General features: G+C 39.9%; 1 protein-coding gene and 1 pseudogene across 1 annotated transcript in view; both read left to right on the top strand.

Moving 5' to 3' along the window:
• The window catches only part of GLG1 (golgi glycoprotein 1), a 143,523-nt gene that overhangs the window by 56,304 nt on the left and 65,345 nt on the right, over positions 1-21,874 (top strand). Inside the window, exon 2 of the mRNA XM_067719440.1 lies at positions 21,470-21,502. Within this exon, the coding sequence (XP_067575541.1) occupies positions 21,470-21,502 (33 nt within the window). The remainder of the gene's footprint in view (positions 1-21,469; positions 21,503-21,874) is intronic.
• LOC137214740 (STING ER exit protein pseudogene) lies at positions 3,959-5,638 on the top strand (annotated as a pseudogene).

Below are 21,874 nucleotides of genomic sequence, written 5' to 3'. Positions count from 1 at the left end.
TTTGTCTCTATTTTAGTCTCCTTTCCCACGTTGCATTTGGCTGTAGTAGCCACTGTTTTGACACATTTGTACCTATATTCAGCTGTTCCAAATCATCTGAGATGGCAAATAAAGAGTATAAAAGGTACCGTATTAAAATTGACATTCTGTTCCTTTTCTTTCCCTTCTAGTTTTATTGAGATATAATTGACATACAGCATTGTATAAGTTTAAGGTATACAGCATAATGATTTGATTTACATACGTCATGAAGTGATTATCACAAAAGTTTAGTGAATATCCATCATCTCTTAGAAGTACAAAATTAAATAAATAGAAAAAATTTTTTTTCTTGTGATGATAATCTTAGGATTTACTCTCAACAACTTTCATGTATAACATATAGCAGTGTTAATTATATTTATCATGTTGTACATTACATCCCTGGTACTTATTTATTTTATAACTGAAAGTTTGTACTTTTTGGTTGCCTTTGTCCAATTCCTCTTACCCTCCCCACCCCCTGCCCTTCTTCTCTGGTAACCACAAATCTGATGTCTTGGGCTTCCCTGGTGGCGCAGTGGTTGAGAGTCCGCCTGCCGATGCAGGGGACACGGGTTCGTGCCCCAGTCCAGGAAGATCCCACATGCCGCGGAGCGGCTAGGTCCGTGAGCCATGGCCGCTGAGCCTGCGCGTCCGGAGCCTGTGCTCCATAACGGGAGAGGGCACAACAGTGAGAGGCCCGCGTACCGCAAAAAAAAAAAAAAAAAAAAATCTGATGTCTTTTTCTATGAGTTTGTTTGTTTATTTGTTTGTTCTTGAAATATAATTGACCTATAACACTATGTTAGCTGCTGTTATACAACATAGTGATTCAATGTTTCTCCTCATTCCAAAATGATCACCATGGTAAGTCCAGTTGCATATGTCACCATACAGAGATATTACATGGTTAGTGACTCTATCCCCCACACTGTACATTTCATACCCATGACATTTATTTTGCAATTGGAAGTTTATACCTCTTAATACCCCTCTCCTATTTCTTACTTCCCCCTACCCTCCTTCTCCCTGGCAGACATCTGTTTCTTCTCTGTATCTGTAACTCTGTTTATGTTTTGTTATGTTTGTTCATTTGTGTTTTTGTTTTTAGATTCCACATATAAGTGATATCATACAGTGTTTGTCTTTCTCTGTCTGTTTTATTTCACTTAGCATAATACCCTCTGGGTTCATCCATGTTGTTGCAAATGACAAGATTTCATTCTTTTTTATGTCTGAGTAATATTCCATTATGTGTGTGTGTATGTGTGTGTACCATATCTTCTTTGTCCATTCATCTGTTGATGGGCACTTAGGCTGCTTCCATATCTTTGTTATTGTAAATAATGCTGCAGTGAGCATAGGGGTGCTTATATCTTTTCAAATTAGTGTTTTTGTTTTCCTCAGGTAAATACCCAGGAGGAGAATTGCTGAATCGTATGGTAGTTCTATTTGTAAATTTTTGAAGAATCTCTGTACTGTTTCCATAGCTGTTGCATCAGTTTACAATTCCACCAACAGTGTATGAGGATGACATTCTTCTCATAATTCCTATAATGTTCTTCAGAGAATTTTGTTTTCATCTCTCATTTTAAAACTCCCATGTAACAGTTGACCACACTGGGAAAACTAGGCCAAAAATGGTTAATGTGCTTTGCTTAGAGTAGAACTACCAATGTAGGACTCTTTTTTTTTTTTTAATACACATTTCTTCATTCATTCATTCATTTTATTTTTGTCTGTGCTGGGTCTTCGTTGCTGTGCACAGCCTTTCTCTAGTTGCGGTGAGCAGGGGCTGCTCTTCATTGTGGTGCGCAGGCTTCTCATTGCGGTGGCTTCTCTTGTTGTGGAGCGTGGGCTCTAGGTGTGCAGGCTTCAGTAGTTGCAGCACACGGTCTCAGTAGTTGCGGCCCGTGGGCTCTAGGGCACGTGGGCTTCAGTAGTTGTGGCTTGCTGGCTCTAGAGCGCAGGCTCAGTAGTTGTGTCGCATGGGCTCCATGGCATGTGGGATCTTCCTGAACCAGGGCTCGAACCCATGTCCCCTGCATTGGCAGGCAGATTCTTAACCACTGCCCCACCAGGGAAGTCCCCTGTAGGACTCTTAAAAGGGCCAGATTTCCACTTGCCATGTCCCAGAAGATGTTGATATTCCATATTTCCTCCCCACCACTACCCTATTTGGAATAGACAGTAGAAGAGAAAATAAGAGAAAAATACGGACTGAGGAGGGTATATCATTAAATTTCCTCGGTGCCCCAACCATGAATATGCATTCCAGATATTTTTCAAAGGTGTCTATGTTTATGTCTTAAAGTGGAATTATCTTTGATTTTTCTTCTTTTTTCTTCTTTTTTGCATGTGGTACATAATTCAAAAAGTGCAAAAGGGTATATAGTGAAAGTCAATATTTTTATGTGTCCTTTCAGAGATAGTATATACAAATACAATCAAATATGTATGTCATTTATTTTGAATTCTTATTCTCCTGCATGAATTATGGACTACTAGAAAGCAGTAATGTTGCTTTTGATGTTTATTTGATTAGATTATGTGCAGAGACTGAAGGGCCAGTATTATATTTGAAAGGCCCTGTATAATTTTCAAAGGCCTTTTAAATAATTCTACTCATAACAGCCCTGTGAAGTATGTAAAGCAGGATTTATCTGTTTTGTAGACATGAAATTTGAAGCCTGAAGAATTATGTGACTTGATCAAGGCTTGTTATGCAATCAATATACAATGGAACTGCAATCAGAACTTAAGTTTTTTGGCTCCTAATCCAGAATTCTTTCTACCATGTTTCCTCTCAAACACGATGAAATGAGGGGATCTATTATATGGTGTCTGTTTTTATGAGGTATGAAAAATACTGTGAGTAGCTATTTCAGAAGAATTTTGGTGCTGTAGTTTTGTAGTGTTGGCATAGTAGTAGTAGTCACTGCAGCCTCACAGTTCAGAGGAAGTATGTCCTTTTTGATGAATTGTCTGCAAAATAGTTTATAAATGTTAGGCACTTTAGACTGAATGATAATGCTCTAGGTGCCACTCTTGTAACATGGGCACCAAAACTGACTTTTTCCAGGAAACTGGGCAGTGAAAAACAAGGTCTTTTATCTCTTTGCATCTGTGTGCCTGTCATGGCTGGAAGCCACGTTGACAGACCTGTCCAAGATTCTTTCCCTTGAAGGTTAAAGGGGAATCTGGCCAAGCATTTGATAGAATGCCTGACTCTTTTTTCTTCCCCGCCCCCCCAAATTAGGACTAAATTGGATTCTGAATTTCTAAGTTGTCTCCTAGGGAGAAAAAAAAGAGTTGGTAGGAGGTAACTTTTTTCTCCTTGCTGATAGTAGGCTCTCATGAGGATGATTTAGTTCCAGAAAAACTCATTCATTCACGATGGTGAAGTGAGACAGAGTCCTTGCAAGGCCATAATTGGATTTTAAAGCACTTGTCACTACAAAACCATCCCTGTATTTCTTCAATATTAGGCAGTCCCAAATGGAAGGTTGATGAAAAGGTTGAATGAGCTCTGTATGTGAAAGAAATATCTCTAAACATTCTTTTGAGGATGACCTGTCTCCTACAGTTTATAGGTACCTTTATTTCTGATTCATAATAGAAAAATGGGGGGGATGGGGAAAAACTTCACAATATTTCTTATAGTACAGAAAATTACTTGGTTTTGTAATTTACATTTTTTTTTTTTTTTTTTTTTGCGGTACGCGGGCCTCTCACTGTTGTGGCCTCTCCCGTTGCAGAGCACAGGCTCCGGACACGCAGGCTCAGCGGCCATGGCTCATGGGCCTAGCCGCTTTGCGGCATGTGGGACCTTCCGGACCGGGGCACGAACCCGTGTCCCCTGCATCGGCAGGCGGACTCTCAACCACTGCGCCACCAGGGAAGCCCTGTAATTTACATTTCTTAATAAACTTTAAGATTTGTAAAATGATAATCCAATGTGTATCCTTCGGGCCATAATGTAATGATGCAGTTTTTGTTCAGTAACTAGATTACTATATCCTTATTTGTCATCCCCTGCTCTGGGCACAGAAGATGATAAATTTTATTAATTTTGAGTGTTTCCATTTGGTCATTTGAAAAAGTTTTAGAGTTTTCTTAGGCAAAAATAAGATGTAATTTGACTTCTCAAAGTGAATTTTGGGGCATAGCATCTTCATGGATATGGAGCATTCAGTCAGTGAGTCAAGAGTTGCTCGGTCTTGGTGTGTGAGCTGTTAAGTCCAGTAATTAGCCAGGTTGTTGTGCTTTAATATTTTTAAAATAGAGCTAAAGCCTCATTGAAGGTGAATGAATTAGTACTTGACAAAGCAGCAAGTCTTGCCAGTATTTTTTATCTATGAGTAAGTGTGTTACCTGAACCAGAGCAGAACCGTTTGCTAATTCCCACTATAATATAGATATAGATACAGATATGGATATATATATATATATATATATATATAAAATTAGAATTAAAGGCCATTGAGGATATTTTTCATTTTAAAGGTATAAGACAAGTAAGTCTAGACCTCATCATAGTCCCCTGACTGTCCAAGAACCAGGGTTAAATGGGCCCTAATTTGTGTGTGTGGGGTCTTGCCTATTTATCTTTTATCCCTTTAAATTGTATCATGTTCCTATAGAAGTAACATTGAGTAACATTCTTGGTGTTGAGTTTTGGGGCTGTTTCTCTGAACTACACCTAAAGTAGTGCCCTGGTCAGTCGTCTGCTCCAACACCTTTGACCTGGGGAGGAATATGATGATGGTGAGAAGCCCCTTGATGTCTGTTACTCTTCGTGTTGCCAGATGGTCCTGGTACTGGACTGTCAGAGAAATTACCCATGAGTCCCCAGGATTGGTCTATGTAATTGATGCTGCCAAACACAGTCACAAATTTTGTGACACAAGTTGAAGATACTATGTATCTTTGGAGGCCTGAAGGTGTGGAAGGACAGCACAGGAAGAAATGTACGAAGTGTAGACTGCCACTCTTCTGCCAGTCCCAGCTGAAGAATGCTCCCATGACCTCCATTGTGGATGGAGCAGTAGTCAAGTTTGGCCAGGGTTTTGGGAAAATGAAATACATATACCCAGAAACAAGAGCCTCCTAAGAAGGTGATAATGACCAAATGGACTAAAGACATGGGCACGTTCAGCTCTGTCACTGTGTCTGCTATTGATGAAGAGGAAGAGAAGATTGAGGCTAGGGAAGTTGCTGACTTGTGTGCACAGAATGCCAAAGTGATTGAAAAACAGTTGGAACGCAAAGTCCTGAGCAACAGGCAGTTGCAAGAGCTAGCTGAACTAGAAGCCAAGAAAGCAAACATGAAAGGGACTTTGACTAACAATCAGTTCAAATGATCAGGACCTTTCTCTGAACCCAGCTGGAAGCAAACATTTAGATCAAGAGGAAAAAGAGCTTTTCTTAGACTACATGGACTGGTTCCTACCTTTATGCCCCAGCAGAAGGCTTTATGTTGTTTCCCTTTGATTCTCCTAGATTCAGTGAGGTCTGTGAGTCCATATGATCTGCTTTCTAGAAATGGATTTTTCTGAATCTTTCTGTATATAGGTCTTCTGTACTATTTTTTGCCCCTATGATGTACACTTCTTGAGCTGTGTAAAAACTCTATGAATAGATCAGTGCTTGAGTGTCTCCAGTTTCTAAAGTAGCTGTTCTTATTCCTTCTTCAAAGTTAATAAAATGTTTAAAGATTATTAAAAAGTAATTATACATTATTTACCTGTTGTTAACCCCACCACCCATTGGGGGAGCACAGAGGTAAATAACAGTAAATTGAAGCACCACTCTCTGCACTGAGTTTACCATAACGTATTAATATGGATGATGGCAAACCACTGTTAGACCAATGTTGGGATTTTATTAAAATTTTGTAGTTATCTCACTGTGTATTAGGAGATGCCAAATACGTAAGCCTAAGAATGGTCACCACAGCGTTCCTCACTTTCTTGCTCAGGTCTCTGCCCTCTGTACAGAATATACCTTTCAAACTCCTCCACACCTAGTGTTCACAGCCCCCCTCTCACCTGCCTTAACCTAGACACAGTATTACATCACCAAATCACAACCTCCTTTTAAGGCTGAACTCAATTGTTCCCTCCTCCATTAGACTCTCTCTGATTCTATCATCCTAACTCATGAGGGGTGGTGGTACTTCTTTCGTTCTTTAAGATATCAGCTCCTTCAACTCCACATTCAACTTTGTGTGATCGTTAGGTACAGACTCATGTTTTACCTCCTCTACCACAGTAATTTACTTGAGAGCCAGCATCTGTAACTCTGTTTCATACCTTTTCTTTTTATTTCGCACTGAACCTGTACGTAAATCCTTTCTGAAAAGATGGATGAATGTTAATCATACAAAAGCAAAACTCTTTAGTGAATCAGAGCACAGTTGGAGGGCATGAAGCTTATGTTTATCACTGTTCTTTTGGAAAAACAATACTTAGCAGCTATCCTGGGTACAAATAAAAATTAATTCTGGGGGACTTCCCTGGTGGTGCAGTGGTTAAGAATCCGCCTGCCAATGTAGGGGACATGGATTCAAGGCCTAGTCTGGGAAGATCCCACATGCTGCGGAGCAACTAAGCCCGTGCACCACAACTACTGAGCCTATGCTCTAGAGCCCATGAGCCACAGCTACTGAAGCCTGCGCGCCTAGAGCCCATGCTCCGCAACAAGAGAAGCCACCGCAATAAGCCTCTGCACCAGAATGAAGAGTAGCCCCTGCTTGCCGCAACTAGAGAAAGCCCGCACGCAGCAATGAAGACCCAATGCAGCCAAAAATAAATAAATAAATAAATTTATTAAAAAATTAATTCTGACTCAGCCAGAATAAGGCACTAAAGGAACTTAGTTATGAATCTGACTGAGGGTTAATATTCAGTTTACACTTGCTCAGGGGAAGTTTACCCAGACTAAACGACTGAGTTTATCTAATCATTACCAACTATATTATTTTCAGTGTGCTTTTTTGGTGGGCAAGAGTGAAGTGGTTTCAGCCAAGTTAACAAATGAATTGCTTATATGATTGGAAGTTTACGGGGTTTTTAATGTAACTCCCAGAAGAAGAATTTACTTACTACTGTAGCAGAATGTTTCTAATCAGAAGGAGGCGTCGCGCTGTGGCTCAGCCTTCAGATTTTTGCAAGGCCGTGAAAGCACCAATGCTACTGATTTCTTGTTTTGTTGTTTTTTTGTTTTCTCTTAGTGATTAATAAACAGAGTCTCTTGTCACTTAATTTAGTATCAGGTGTGATCTGGTGGGTAGTTCAACTTCAGTGGATGTGACTACAGAATGTTTCATATTTTAGACACAGTCTAATTCCCAAGATTTCTGTTTCAGAAACTGGGACAACTTCCAAGTTAGTTTTGTGAATCCTTTAATTTCTCCTGCCAGACTCATTAACTCAGCCCGTTCGCCTTTGGGGAAATCGTAGTTCCAGACTTCTACTCTTTGTAAAAATCATCGTCTTAAGTGAATGTGATGGTTGAATTAATTGAGAACATCGAGACTCAAGCTTTTCAGCAGTATATTCTGAAACCTGTTTGTTGTGACTTTGACCAGCATAGAATGATTAAGATGAAGTAGTAGGAAACCATAATCATAATACAAAAATTACCTGCATTACAAGGTGTGGAATTCAACAAATACTCTATTTTTGTGTTCCACATCTCAGCTTTTATAGACTCAGAAAGCTGGAAAGAATCTCGACCATCTTAGACCCGTATTTCTTTTTTTTTTTTTTAAACCATAGTGTGCATTTATTTTAAAAAATCCAAATATAAGTGGACTCATATAGTTCAAACTCATGTTGTTCAAGGGTCAACTGTACTTCAGTGCATTGTTGGCTTTGATTATTATTCTGAAGACTGCCATAGTATTGTCTTGAAGACTGTCCAGTGTTCTTTTTTTTTTTTTTGCCGTATGCGGGCCTCTCACTGTTGTGGCCTCTTCCGTTGCGGAGCACAGGCTCCGGACGCACAGGCTCAGCGGTCATGGCTCACGGGCCCAGCTGCTCCGCGGCATGTGGGATCTTCCCAGACCAGGGCACGAACCTGTGTCCCCTGCATCGGCAGGCGGACTCTCAACCACTGCGCCACCAGGGTAAGCCCTGTCCAGTGTTCTTCTGTTTTTAACTTTTTATTTTATATTGGAGTATAGTTGATTAACAATGTTATGTTAGTTTTAGGTGTACAGCAAAGTGATTCAGTTATACATATACATGTATCTGTGCTTTTTCAAAGTCTTTTCCCATTTATGTTGTTACGTAATATTGAGCAGAGTTCCCTGTGCTATACAAGAGGTCCTTGTTAGTTATCCATTTTTTTAGTTTTATTTTTACTTATTTATTTATGTATTTTTTTATGGCTGGGATGGGTCTTCGTTGCTGCATGCGGGCTTTCTCTAGTTGCAGCGAGCGGGGGCTACTCTTCCTTGTGTGCGGGCTTCTCATTGCGGTGGTTTCTCTTGTTGCGGAGCACGGGCTCTAGGTGTCCAGGCTTCGGTAGTTGTAGCACACGGGCTTCAGTAGTTGTGGCTTGCGGGTTCTAGAACACAGGCTCAGGAGTTGTGGCACACGGGCTTAGTTGCTCTGTGACATGTGGGATCTTCCTGGACCAGGGCTCGAACCTGTGTCCCCTGCATTAGCAGGTGGATTGTTAACCACTGCACCACCAGGGAAGTCCCTGGTTACCCATTTTAAATATAGCAGTGTGTACATGTCAATCCCAAACTCCCTAACTATCCTTCTCCCTATCCCCCCCGGTAACCATAAATTTGTTCTCTAAGTTTGTGAGTCTGTATCTGTTTTGTATCTCTGTTTTGTGTCTTTTTTTTTTAGATTATGCATATAAGCAATATCATGCTATATCTGTCTTTCTGACTTACTTATGGCTCTTTTTGAGATTATGATGACAGCTGTGGATTCTCTTCTCAGGAAAATATACTTGCACACAGAAGTTTGTATTCAGTTTCAGGACACTCTCACTCCTAAGTCTGTCATGGATCCTAGGTGGTGAAATCCCTGTTATAGTCCAAAGCCTGTCCTTGGGGGTCTAGAGAAGTGACCCATCTAAAATCACAGAGCTTCTAGGGACTTCTCTGGTGGTCCAGTGGTAAAGAATCCACCTTCCAATGCAGGGGATGCGGGTTCAATCCCTGGTCAGGGAACTAAAATCCCACATACCATGGGGCAACTAAGCCTGTGCACCGCAACTACTGAGCCTGCGTGCCTCAACTAGACAGCCCACGTGCCGCAAACTACAGATTCCACGCACCCTGGAGCCTGCGTGCCACAACTAGAGAGAGAAAACCCTCAAGCCACGACTAGGGAGAAGCCCATGTGCCGCAACTAAGACCCGACACAGCCAAAAAAAATAAAGGAGAAAATAAATAAATAAAATAATAAATAAATATTAAAAATAAATAAAATCACAGAGCTTCTATAGCTAAATACTTCTGCTAGTCTATTGTTCTTTCTCCACAGTTCTATCCCTTAAAGCCCATACTGAGTTTACAGAACTAGAGGAAGGGCTTAGGGGTATTAAGCCTTAAAATCAACTGTTTCAGCTTAATTTACCCAGTTAGGAGATTAAAGTACAATAATACCCCAAACATTTAAGTCATTGATTTAGAAAAGCCAAATGAACTAAGCAAAGTTTTTTTTTATAATCTGTTGTGGTTATTCAAAGAGCTGAACCAGATCCCTAGTTGATCTAATTACCAGTTTCTTACCCAAGCTGCGGGCATCTGAATTCATTAAACAAATCAGTCTAGAGCACTAGTTCTGTTTATTCATCCTGTCTACCTTTCTTTGGTTTTGGGGGGGTTGGTTGCTTTGTTTGTTTGTTTGTTTTTAACATGTATATTGGAGTATAATTGCTTTACAGTGTGGGTTAGTTTCTGCTGTGTAACAATCATCTATATGTATGCATATATTCCCATATCCCCTCCATCTTGCATCTCCCTCCCACCCTCCCTATCCCACCCCTCTAGGTGGTCACAAAGCACTGAGCTGATCTTCCTGTGCTATGCGGCTGCTTCCCACTAGCTCTCTGTTTTACATTTGGTAGTGTATATATGTCATTGCTACTCGTCCCAGCTTACCCTTCCCCCTCCCTGTGTCCTCAAGTCCATTCTCTATGTCTGTGTCTTTGTTCCTGTCCTGTCCCTAGGTTCGTCAGAACCAATTTTTTTTTTTGAGATTCCATAAGTATGTGTTAGCAACGGTATTTGTTTTTCTCTTTCTGACTTACTTCACTCTGTATGACAGACTCTAGGTTCATCCACCTCACTACAAATAACTCAATTTTGTTTCTTTTTATGGCTGAGTAATATTCCATTGTATATATGTGCCACATCTTCTTTATCCATTCATATGTCAGTGGAAACTTAGGTTGCTTCCATGTCCTGGCTATTGTAAATAGTGCTGCAGTGAACATTGAGGTACATGATTCTTTTTGAATTATCGTTTTCTCAGGGTATATGCCCAGTAGTGGGTTTGCTGGGTCATATGGTAGTTCTAGTTTTAGTTTTTTAAGGAACCTCCATACTGTTTTCCATAGTGGCTGTATCAATTTACATTCCCACCAACAGTGCAAGAGGGTTCCCTTTTCTCCACACCCTCTCCAGCATTTATTGTTTGTAGGTTTTTTGATGATGGCCATTCTGACTGGTGTGAGGTGATACCTCATTGTACTTTTGATTTGCATTTCTGTAATAATTAGTGATATTGAGCATCTTTTTCTGTGTTTGTTGGCCATCTATCTGTATGTCTTCTTTGGAGAAATGTCTATTTCGGTCTTCTGCCCATTTTTGGATTGGGTTGTTTGTTTTTTTGATATTGAGCCGCATGAGCTGCTTGTATATTTTGGAGATTAATCCTTTGTCAGTTGCTTCATTTGCAAATATTTTCTCCCATTCTGAGGGTTGTCTTTTGGTCTTCTTTATGGTTTCCTTTGCTGTGCAAAAGCTTTTAAGTTTCATTAGGTCCCATTTGTTTATTTTTGGTTTTATTTCCATTTCTCTAGGAGGTGAGTCAAAAAGGATCTTGTTGTGATTTATGTCATAGAGTGTTCTGCCTAAGTTTTCTTCTAAGAGTTTTATAGTGTCTGGCCTTACATTTAGGTCTTTAATCTATTTTGAGTTTCTTTTTGTGTATGGTGTTAAGAAGTGTTCTAATTTCATTCTTTTACATGTAGCTGTCCAGTTTTCCCACAACCACTTATTGAAGAAGCTGTCTTTTCTCCATTGTATACTCTTGCCTTCTTTATCAAAGATAAGGTGACTATATGTGTGTGGGTTTATCTCTGGGCTTTCTATCCTGTTCCATTGATCTATATTTCTGTTTTTTGTGCCAGTACCATATTGTCTTGATTACTGTAGCTTTGTAGTATAGTCTGAAGTCAGGGAGCCTGATTCCTCCAGCTCCATTTTTCTTTCTCAAGATTGCTTTGGTTGTTCGGGGTCTTTTGTGTTTCCATACAAATTGTGCAATTTTTTGTTCTAGGTCTGTGAAAAATGCCATTGGTAGTTTGATAGGGATTGCATTGAATCTGTAGATTACTTTGGGCAGTATAGTCATTTTCAAAATGTTGATTCTTCCAGTCCAAGAACATGGTATATCTCTCTATCTGTGTGTATCATCTTTAATTTCTTTCATCAGTGTCTTATAGTTTTCTTCATACAGGTCTTTTGTCTCCTTAGGTAGGTTTATTCCTAGGTATTTTATTCTTTTTGTTGCAATGGTAAATGGGAGTGTTTCCTTAATTTCTCTTTCAGATTTTTCATCATTAGTGTATAGGAATGCAAGCAATTTCTGTGCATTAATTTTGTATCCTGCTACTTTACTGAATTCATTAATTAGCTCTAGAAGTTTTCTGATAGAGTCTTTAGGATTCTCTATGTATAGTATCATGTCATCTGCAAACAGAGACAGCTTTACTTCTTCTTTTCTGATTTAGATTCCTTTTATTTCTTTTTCTTCTCTGATTGCTGTGGCTAAAACTTCCAAAACTATGTTGAATAATAGTGGTGAGAGTGGGCAACCGTGTCTTGTTCCTGATCTTAGTGGAAATGATTTCAGTTTTTCACCATTAAAAATGATGTTGGCTGTGGGTTTGTCATATATGGCATTTATTATGTTGAGGTAAGTTCCCTCTATGCCTACTTTCTGGAGGGTTTTTATCATAAATGGGTGTTGAATTTTGTCAAAAGCTTTTTCTGCATCTATTAAGATGATCATATGGTTTTTATTCTTCAATTTGTTAATATGGTGTATCACATTGATTGATTTGCTTATATTGAAGAATCCTTGCATTCCTGGGATAAACCCCACTTGATCATGGTGTATGATCCTTTTTTTTTTTAAGTTTTTTTTTAATTTATTTTTTAATATTTATTTATTTTTGTCTGTGTTGGGTCTTTGTTGCTGTGCACAGGCTCTCTCTAGTTGCTGTGAGCGGGGGCTACTCTTTGTTGCAGTGCATGTGCCTCTCACTACAGTGGCTTTTTCTGTTGCAGAGCATGGGCTCCAGGTGTGCGGGCCTCAGCAGCCGTGGCACATGGGCTCAGCACTTGTGGCTCCTGGGCTCCAGAGCGCAAGCCCAGTAGTTGTGGCACATGGGCCAGTTGCTTCATGGCATGTGGGATCCTCCCGAGCCAGGGATTGAACCCGTGTCCCCTGCATTGGCAGGCAGATTCCTAACCATTGAGCCACCAGGGAAGTCCCTGTATGATCCTTTTAATGTACTGTTGGATTCTGTTTGCTAGTATTTTGTTGAGGATTTTTACATCTATGTTTATCAGAGATATTGGCCTGTAGTTTTCTTTTTTTGTGACATCTTTGGTTTTGGTATCAGGGTGATGGTGGCCTCACAGAATGAGTTTGGGAGTGTTCCTCCCTCTGCTATATTTTGGAAGAGTTTGAGAAGGATAGGTGTTAGCTCTTCTCTATATGTTTGATAGAATTTGCCTGTGAAGCCATCTGGCCCTGGGCTTTTGCTTGGTGGAAGATTTTTAATCACAGTTTCAATTTCAGTCCTTGTGATTGGTCTGTTTATATTTTCTATTTCTTCCTGTTTCAGTGTCGGAAGGTTGTGCTTTTCTAAGAATTTGTCCATTTCTTCCAGGTTGTCCATTTTATTGGCATATAGTTGCTTGTAGTAATCTCTCAGGATCCTTTGTATTTCTGCAGTGTCAGTTGTTACTTCTCCTTTTTCATTTCTAATTCTGTTGATTTGAGTCTTCCTTTTTTCTTGAAGAGTCTGGCTAATGGTTTATCAATTTTGTTTATCTTCTCAAAGAACCAGGTTTTAGTTTCATTGATCTTTGCTGTTGTTTCCTTTTATTTCTGAACTGATCTTTATGATTTCTTTCCTTCTGCTAACTTTGGGGTTTTTTTATTGTTGTTATTGTTCTTTCTCTAATTGCTTTAGGTGTAAGGTTAGGTTGTTTATTTGAGATTCTTCTTGTTTCTTGAGGTAGGATTGTATTGCTATAAACTTGCCTCTTAGAACTGCTTTTGCTGCATCCCATAGGTTTTGGGTCATCGTGTTTTCATTGTCATTTGTTTCTAGGTATTTTTTGATTTCCTCTTTGGTTTCTTCAGTGATCTCTTGGTTATTAAGTAGTGTATTCTTTAGCCTCCATGTGTTTGTATTTTTTACAGTTTTTTCCTGTAATTCATATCTAGTCTCATAGTTTTGTGGTCAGAAGAGATACTTGATACGATTTCAGTTTTCTTAAATTTACCAAGGCTTGATTTGTGACCCAAGATATGGTCTATCCTGGAGAATGTTCCATGAGCACTTGAGAAGAAAGTGTATTCTGTTGTTTTTGGATGGAATGTACTATAAATATCAATTAAGTCCATCTTGTTTAATGTGTCATTTAAAGCTTGTGTTTCCTTATTTATTTTCATTTTGGATGATCTGTCCATTGGTGAAAGTGGGGTGTCCCCACTTAAAGTCCCCTACTATTATTTTGTTACTGTCCATTTCCCCTTTTATGGCTGTTATTAGCATTTGCCTTATGTATTGAGGTGCTCCTATGTTGGGTGCATAAATATTTACAGTTGTTATATCTTCTTGTTGGATTGATCCCTTGATCATTATGTAGTGTCCTTTTTTGTCTCTTGTAATAGTCTTTATTTTAAAGTCTATTTTGTCAGATATGAGTATTGCTACTCCAGCTTTCTTTTGATTTCCATTTGCATGGAAACTTTTTCCATCCCCTCACTTTCAGTCTGTATGTGTCCCTGGGTCTGAAGTGGTGTCTTGTAGACAGCATATGTATGGGTCTTGTTTTTGTATCCATTCAGCCAGTCTGTGTCTTTTGGTTGGAGCATTTAATCCGTTTACATTTAAGGTAATTATTAATATGTATGTTCCTATTACCATTTTCTTAATTGTTTTTGGTTGGTTGTTGTAGGTCTTTTCATTCTCTTGTGTTTCCTGCCTAGAGAAGTTCCTTTAGCATTTGTTGTAAAGCTGGTTTGGTGGTGCTGAATTCTCTTAGCTTTTGCTTGTCTGTAAAGGTTTTAATTTCTCTGTCAAATCTGAATGAGATCCTTGCTGGGTAGAGTAATCATGGTTGTAGGTTTTTCCCATTCATCACTTTAAATATGTCCTGCCACTCCCTTCTGGCTTGCAGAGTTTCTGCTAAAAAAATCAGCTGTTAACCTTATGGGGATTCCCTTGTATGTTATTTGTTGCTTTTCCCTTGCTGCTTTTAATATTTTTTCTTTGTATTTAATTTTTAAAATAAGTTTATCTTATTTATTTATTTTTGGCTGCATTGGGTCTTCGTTGCTGCACACGGGCTTTCTCTAGTTGCGGTGAGCGGGGGTTACTCTTCGTTGCACTGTGCAGCCTTCTCATTGTAGTGGCCTCTCTTGCTGCTGAGCTCGGGCTCTAGGCACGCAGGCTTCAGTAGTTGTGGCCCGTGGGCTCTAGAGCACAGGCTCGGTAGTTGTGGCGTATGGGCTTAGTTGCTTCGCGTCATGTGGGATCTTCCCAGACCAGGGCTTGAACCCGTGTCCCCTGCATTGGCAGGCAGATTCTTAACCACTGAGCCACCAGGGAAGCCTGTTGTATTTAATTTTTGACAGTTTGATTAATATGTATCTCTGTGTGTTTCTCTTTGGGTTTATCCTGTATGGTAGTCCCTGTGCTTCCTGGACTTGATTCACTATTTCCTTTCCCATGTTCAGGAAGTTTTCAGCTATAATCTCTTCAAATACTTTCTCAGACCCCTTCTTTTTCTTGTCTTCTCCTGGGACCCCTATAATTCGAATGTTGGTGCATTTAATGTTGTCCCAGAGGTCTCTGAGATTGTCCTCAACTCTTTTCATTCTTTTTTCTTTATTTTGCTCCCTGGCAGTTATTTCCACCATTTTATCTTCCAGCTCACTTATCTGTCCTTCTGCCTCAGTTATTCTGCTATTGATTCCTTCTAGAGTATTTTTGATTTCAGTAACTGTGTTGTTCATCACTGTTTGTTTGCTCTTTAGTTCTTCTAGATCCTTGTTAAATTTTTCTTGTATTTTCTCCATTCTGTTTCCAAGATTTTGGATCATCTTTACTATCATTAGTCTGCATTCTTTTTCAGGTAGATTACCTAGTTTGTCTTCATTTATTTGGTCTTGTAGGTTTTTACCTTGCTCCTTTGTCTGTAACATATTTTTTTTGTCATTTCTTTTTTCTTGTTTGTTTGATGGGTGGTACTATAGTCCTGTCTTACTGGTTGTTTGGCTTGAGACATCTAGCACTCCAGTTTGCAGGCAGTTAGATAGAGCTGGATCTTGGTGCTGAGATGAGGACCTCCGGGAAGCCTCACTCCAGTTGATATTCCCTGGGGTCTGAGGTTCTCTATTAGTCCAGTAGTTTGGACTCGGAGCTCCCACCACAGGAGCTCATACACAACCTCCGGCCTGGGAACCAAGATCCTGCAAGTTTCGTGGCGTGGTGAAAGAAAAAAAAAAAACGAAGAAAGAAAGAAAAAAAAGAGCTGTACAATATCAAAGAATAAGAAACAAAATAAAATTAGAAGGATAAAAAATATATTAGGAAAAATAAAACTATAATTGAAACAACTGCAGTAAGGTAAAATAAAACCACAGCAGAAAAAAGAAAAGAAAGAGGGGGGAGGGCAACAAGCCAAAAGGAGAGATCACTAACAAAGTATAAAAAATAAAATAAAATTAGAAAAATAAAAGATTTATTAGGAAAAATAAAAATATAAAAGAATCAACAACAATGAATCAACAAGGTAAAACAGAACCCCAATCTAAAAGAGGAAAAAAGAAAAGGAAAAAAATAAAGAAAAAAGCCTTGGCTATGGGGGTGGAGTTTAGGAGCAGGTGGAACTTAGGCAGGGGTGGGGTTTTGGGTGGGGCAGGGCCTAGGCAGGTGTCGGGGCGGGGGGGGGCATGTTTGAGCGTGGATTGGGGCCTAGGCGGGCACGTTGCAGCGTGGGGTGGGGCCTCTGCTTAGGACCTGGAGAAGGGGAGAGGCAGCACATCCAAAGGAGGGCCTCTGGAGTGTGGGGTTCCAGAGTTTGGAGGTAGGGCCCTGAGTGAGGGTGTGTGGGTGGGGTTTAGGTCCAGCTCATTGGACGGGGTCTCCCAGTGTAGAGGTGGGGCCCGGGGTGGGGGTGTAGGGGCGGGGATTGGGCTCTGTGCACAGGAGGGAGGCTCTGAGGACAGAGGACTAGGCCCGGGAGCCCAACAGTCTTCCCGGTGCCTAAGTGGACAGGGGACGCACTGGCCACGTTCCCTTCTGTTTCTCTGCGCCCCTCCCCCACCTTCTCTCCCAGGTTCTCGCCCCCTAACGGGGGTGGGTACCGCTTGGTGTAGGAGCTCCTCACCTCCCCCAGCCGCCCCTCAGGGGTGCCGGTCCTGGAGGTCTGGCCTTTACTTTTACTCCGCCTTGCCTTCCTCCTACTCCCTCAGGACCTGCACAGCTGGAGGGGGCCTCTGTGGGCAGAGGATCAGGCCTGGGTCTTCAGCAGTCTCCCAGGGGCCCACGTGGGCATGGTAAACCTGGCCATGCTCCCTTTTGATCCTCTGCCGTCCCAGTGGTTCCCCAATTTCCCCTTTCGGGCGTGGGATACCTTCCCCTCCCACAGCCACCCCTCAGGGGCGCCAGTCCCATCCCGCCTCCACTTCTCCTCCCCCTTCACTACCCCCACACCCCACGTCCTACCCAGTCACTAGGGGCTCCTCCCGTCCCCTTAGGTGTCCGTGGTCCCCCACCAGTGCCTGGTAGGTGCCCTAGTTGTGAGGAGACGTGAATTCTGCGTCCTCCTAGTACACCATTCTTGATTTTGCCCCTGTTTTTTTTTTTTTTGCGGTACACAGGCCTCTCACTGCTGTGGCCTCCCCCGTTGCGGAGCACAGGCTCCGGACGCGCAGGCCCAGCGGCCATGGCCCATGGGCCCAGCCACTCCGCGTCACGTGGGATCCTCCCAGACCAGGGCACGAACCCACGGCCCCTGCATCAGCAGGCGGACTCTCAACCACTGGGCCACCAGGGAAGCCCCCATCAGATTCTTTATTGGAGTCAGGCAGGTGTCTCCAAGTACTTAGGGCTTGTCTCTCCTACAGTGCTATTGCTGCATCATTCATTCAGCATTAACTGAGTTCCTTCTCTATTTTAGTCACTGCTGTGTTTGGTTGGGGGGATGCTCCACATTTTCTTCTTTTTTCTCTTTCCTCTATTCATAATCATTTCTTTTTTGATATTAATATAGGTAACTTCAGCAGTCTCTTTTCCAAAATTTGATCATTAATTTAACAAAGTTATTTGTGAGGCTTTTCATAAAATATTCTCCTCCCAGTTTTCTGTTGTTAAGAAGACAATTATTTTAATTCCAAAGAGGAAACACTTGATGTAAGAGTCTTTTCAAAGTCCAGATTTCTATCTCCAGAGTAATAGAGAGCAGCTAATAATGTGGCAAAGCTTAGCTTCTAATTTACTGCTTCCACAGCTAGGAACCTTTGCTTTGCCTCTGATTTGAAGGGGTAGGGATGGGGGTAGGACTCCTAAACTGGTGAGAAGAAAGGTTTCAACTCTCAGTTTTCTATCTTGATCATGTTCTTATCATTTGAAAAAATTACTAAGCATACTCTAGTAGATATATATTCATAAAATATTAATTATTCTAACATATATTATAAAAACATTAAAGTATAAATTAAAGCATGAGCTTTTCAAAAAAGAGAGGTCCATTATTTTCTTCCTGAGTCCCAGGGGATCATCTAACTTGCATCCCCTTTGGAAATCATTCTTCTGTCTAAACCTTCAGGCCTAGCTCAAGTCCCTGCTCTTGCTTACTTGCTTGATTTCACCATTTTATTTCTATAACTGGATTGTAAACTACCTGAGGTTAGGGACAATTTGTGTCTTACCTTTCTTCTGTATCCCACAACAATGCCTAGCACAGTTTTGGGTAGTTCATAATTATTCAGTTTTTACTTGTTGATTGATTTCTTGGGATCATTTCAGAGTATTATTTCACTGATTGTTAATAAAAGGAAAAAATCCTCAGCCTTTTTTCACCTTAGTAATTCTGGTGTTAGTCCTCATACTATTCTTATTCTAAGATTAAAGATCATCAAGCCTATCTGCATTTACAGATTTGCAGAAATAGATAACGTCTGATGAGGTGACTTGATTGGGACCTCATGGCCATGGTGTAGGCTCAGAACCAGACCTGTGTCAGCACCCATGTTTGTTTCTGTTCCTTGAAATTTCTGTCTTTTAGTTTCTTATCAAATGGCTGAGTGCCAAACCATAGCATTTTCTCTTTATACTTTCTCTGAAGTTAGTTTGTGCTGGCATTATTCATGTTCCCCCTGTTTGGGTATACTACTTTATATTTTATATTCTGCAAACCTCTTTTCTGTTCCTCTGAACCACTACTTTGTCCTTTGATTCTAAAGGCTCTTTTAAATTTATAAGAGTAATTATTCATAATTACACTGAGAAATTCTTTATAGCTGTTCAGTTCAGTGAGTCTCAGTGGCTTAACATCATAACCTTGTTCTCATGGCACTCCTATATTGTCTTCTCTCTGTGGGTAGAAAAACTAAATCTAGAAAGAAAAAAAATAAGCCAGTTTATTGTCAATTGCAAATTGATACAGCGAGAGAGATGAAAACCAAACACTGACCTCCACATTTGCAGTTCACTTATGTCTCTGTGGACTGTGTCATTCCTTCATAGAAGGTGTAGTATTCTGTACTTACTAATATAATTCACTAAATTAAACCATTGCAGTTACCAATTACAACTTAAAGGTTTTGAGATTTTTCTTATTTCATTTGCCTGATGGGCTTATTAGTCATTTTTTTCATTACAAACACCCTCAAAATTTCAAGGGCTTATAATGACAAATATTTATTCTTCTTGCTCATGGCTGCGCAGGTCAGTTGGGGTGGCTGTGCGCTGGGCTGCGGGTTAGGTTTAGGTCTGCTCTACGTCTCTCCTTTTCCTTGTACTAGCAGTTCTCTGTATGTGTTGTTCGCATCGGGAATGTCAGGAGTGCGAGAGTACAAGCCAAACCACCCAAGCACATTTAAAGCCTCTTCTCATATTATGCCTGCTAAAATCCCATTGGCCAAAGCAAGTCAGTGGCCTAACCTAACATCAGTGGAGCAGGGTATATACTCATTCCACAGCAGGAGACTATGCAGAGTTACAGGGCGAAGGATCTGGATATCAAATCGTATTAAAGAAAAGTAGAAAACTGGGGGAAATAATCCATTCTATCACTGTAGGAAAGTAAGACGTTAAAACACTCATTAATTTGCTGATTTAAGTCCTATGGACTGAAAACATGGCAATGCTTTTTTTCCATGGGTAACTTAAATCTTCTTTGACTACTTTACTTTGAAGATTCTCCAATGCTCTGAATTTCTTTCAAGAATGCCCCTTTAATCCAAAGTTATCATTTAATAGAAATGAACACAAGTAGAGATGCTAATGGTATTAATTGCCGTCTGTGCTTTGAGAAAGAGCTAGAATTACTGATTGATTGGAAAAAATTGAAAGGATAGATTAAAAGGGGATAAGGTAGAAAACTGCTTGTACAAAATAAAGTATTCTTGCAAATAAACTGTTAAGGGCTATAAGTTAAGCACTTGGAATTTCAGTGAAGGGAACAGAGTTAAGCTAGATTAACTCATAGTATGGAGGCTGACTTCTGAGATTTAGGAAGACACTTCAGAAAGACATTAAAATATCTATTCTTACTTAGACAAGGAAGGAGAAAGTTCAGAAGTGGTGTGTTATAATCTCACGATGGCCTAGGAATCTAATTAAAGTCAATTTTAATATAATATTTTATAAGAAAGTACAAAAATGAGTTTGTACATTAGAATTAATGCCTGCTAAATAATGTAGTGGAATGAATAGTTCCCTGGAGTCCTTTTTCTTCCTAAAGTGTTGCTAGGTGTGTCTGCTTAATTTGTTAATATTTACTGTTTTCTGTATTGCCTTATTTCTATCCTTGAATAGGGAGAATTTCTATCCTTGAATAGGGAGAATCTTTTTATTTTGAAAGTGGCATCTTTTAACAGCCTATGTCAGGAATATTTCATAGAGGGGACGCAATTTGCTTTGTTTGAGCAGGTTGGAGTACTACGGAATCTCAAGGGAAATAGTGCTTTATTATGGCGTACATTATGACAATTGTATCTCCTTTAACGGTATGAACAAGGAAATTAAAGGAGAAGTGTATGGCAAAGGTATTCAATATAAGGCCTAACCTAGTCTACTTTTTTGTCACAGAATTGAAAGTTCATTTTATCTCTGTTATATGTACCTGGCTTTATGAGCAAATGTATTCATGGGAATATATAAATAATTTCTGTTTTTTGAAACTTTGTATTTTTAATCATAGACCTGCAAGATTATAGACTCATAAGAAGTTACAAACATAGACGTAGAGGTCCCACGTACCCACCACCTCACTTCCCCTAATGGTGACATGTGAGACTAATTTTTAAGTCATTGTCAGACCTTTTTTGCCCTCTTTAATAAGCCTTCTTTTTTCCAGATATCTAACTTTCTTTAAAGCGAGGGCACCTGTATTGTGCCTGATCCTCTTCAGCTTTCAGAATTATGAAGTATTATGTAAGGATCCTTCTGTCACTCTTGCTTTATGTCTTTAGTACATCCTTCTCCATTTTCCCGATTTCCAGATTGTACCATTGACTGGGAAGGGACTGTGTCTCATCCTTTTCTGGTATATTTCTCCTCAGCAATCTAAAAGATGTATAAGCCCCATTTTACTCCTCATATTGAAGTATTATATTCAGTTGAATATTCAGATTTCTTGTTTTGAGTTTATTTTGGTGGTGTTTGAAAACTTGAGAGGATATTTTTTTTTAACATCATCTCTTCTTTTTTTTCCTTTTAGCCTGAAAATGAAATTTCTTCAGACTGCAATCATGTAAGTATGGATTTTCCATAATTCACCTTACGTGCTTTATATATATGATGATAGATATCGGGATGCTTTTCCTGTTGTTCTGGGAAGCATAATGTTTTCTTAAATTCACTTAATCTTAACAAGAGGGTGATTAAGCTCATTTATGGTAAATCTACACCTACTCACTCCTCTATTGTCGAAATCAGTAGGCTCTGCCAAATAATATTAATATACTTAAGTTTAAATTTTTCTTCAGTTACAGCTACCATATGAAATTGTTTCTTTGCATGTCAGGCTTACAATTGTAGAGTTTTGTATTGTAAAGTGGTTTCATTTAGTCATCATACAGTCATCTACTGTGTGCCAAACACTGTGGTAGAAATTAAAGACACA

This window comes from Pseudorca crassidens, chromosome 20 (genome assembly GCF_039906515.1).
Source record: "Pseudorca crassidens isolate mPseCra1 chromosome 20, mPseCra1.hap1, whole genome shotgun sequence".
In the NCBI taxonomy this organism is placed as follows: Eukaryota; Metazoa; Chordata; class Mammalia; order Artiodactyla; family Delphinidae; genus Pseudorca; species Pseudorca crassidens.
The sequence above is the reverse complement of the archived record's forward strand: the minus strand, read 5'-3'. Positions and strand labels throughout refer to the sequence as shown.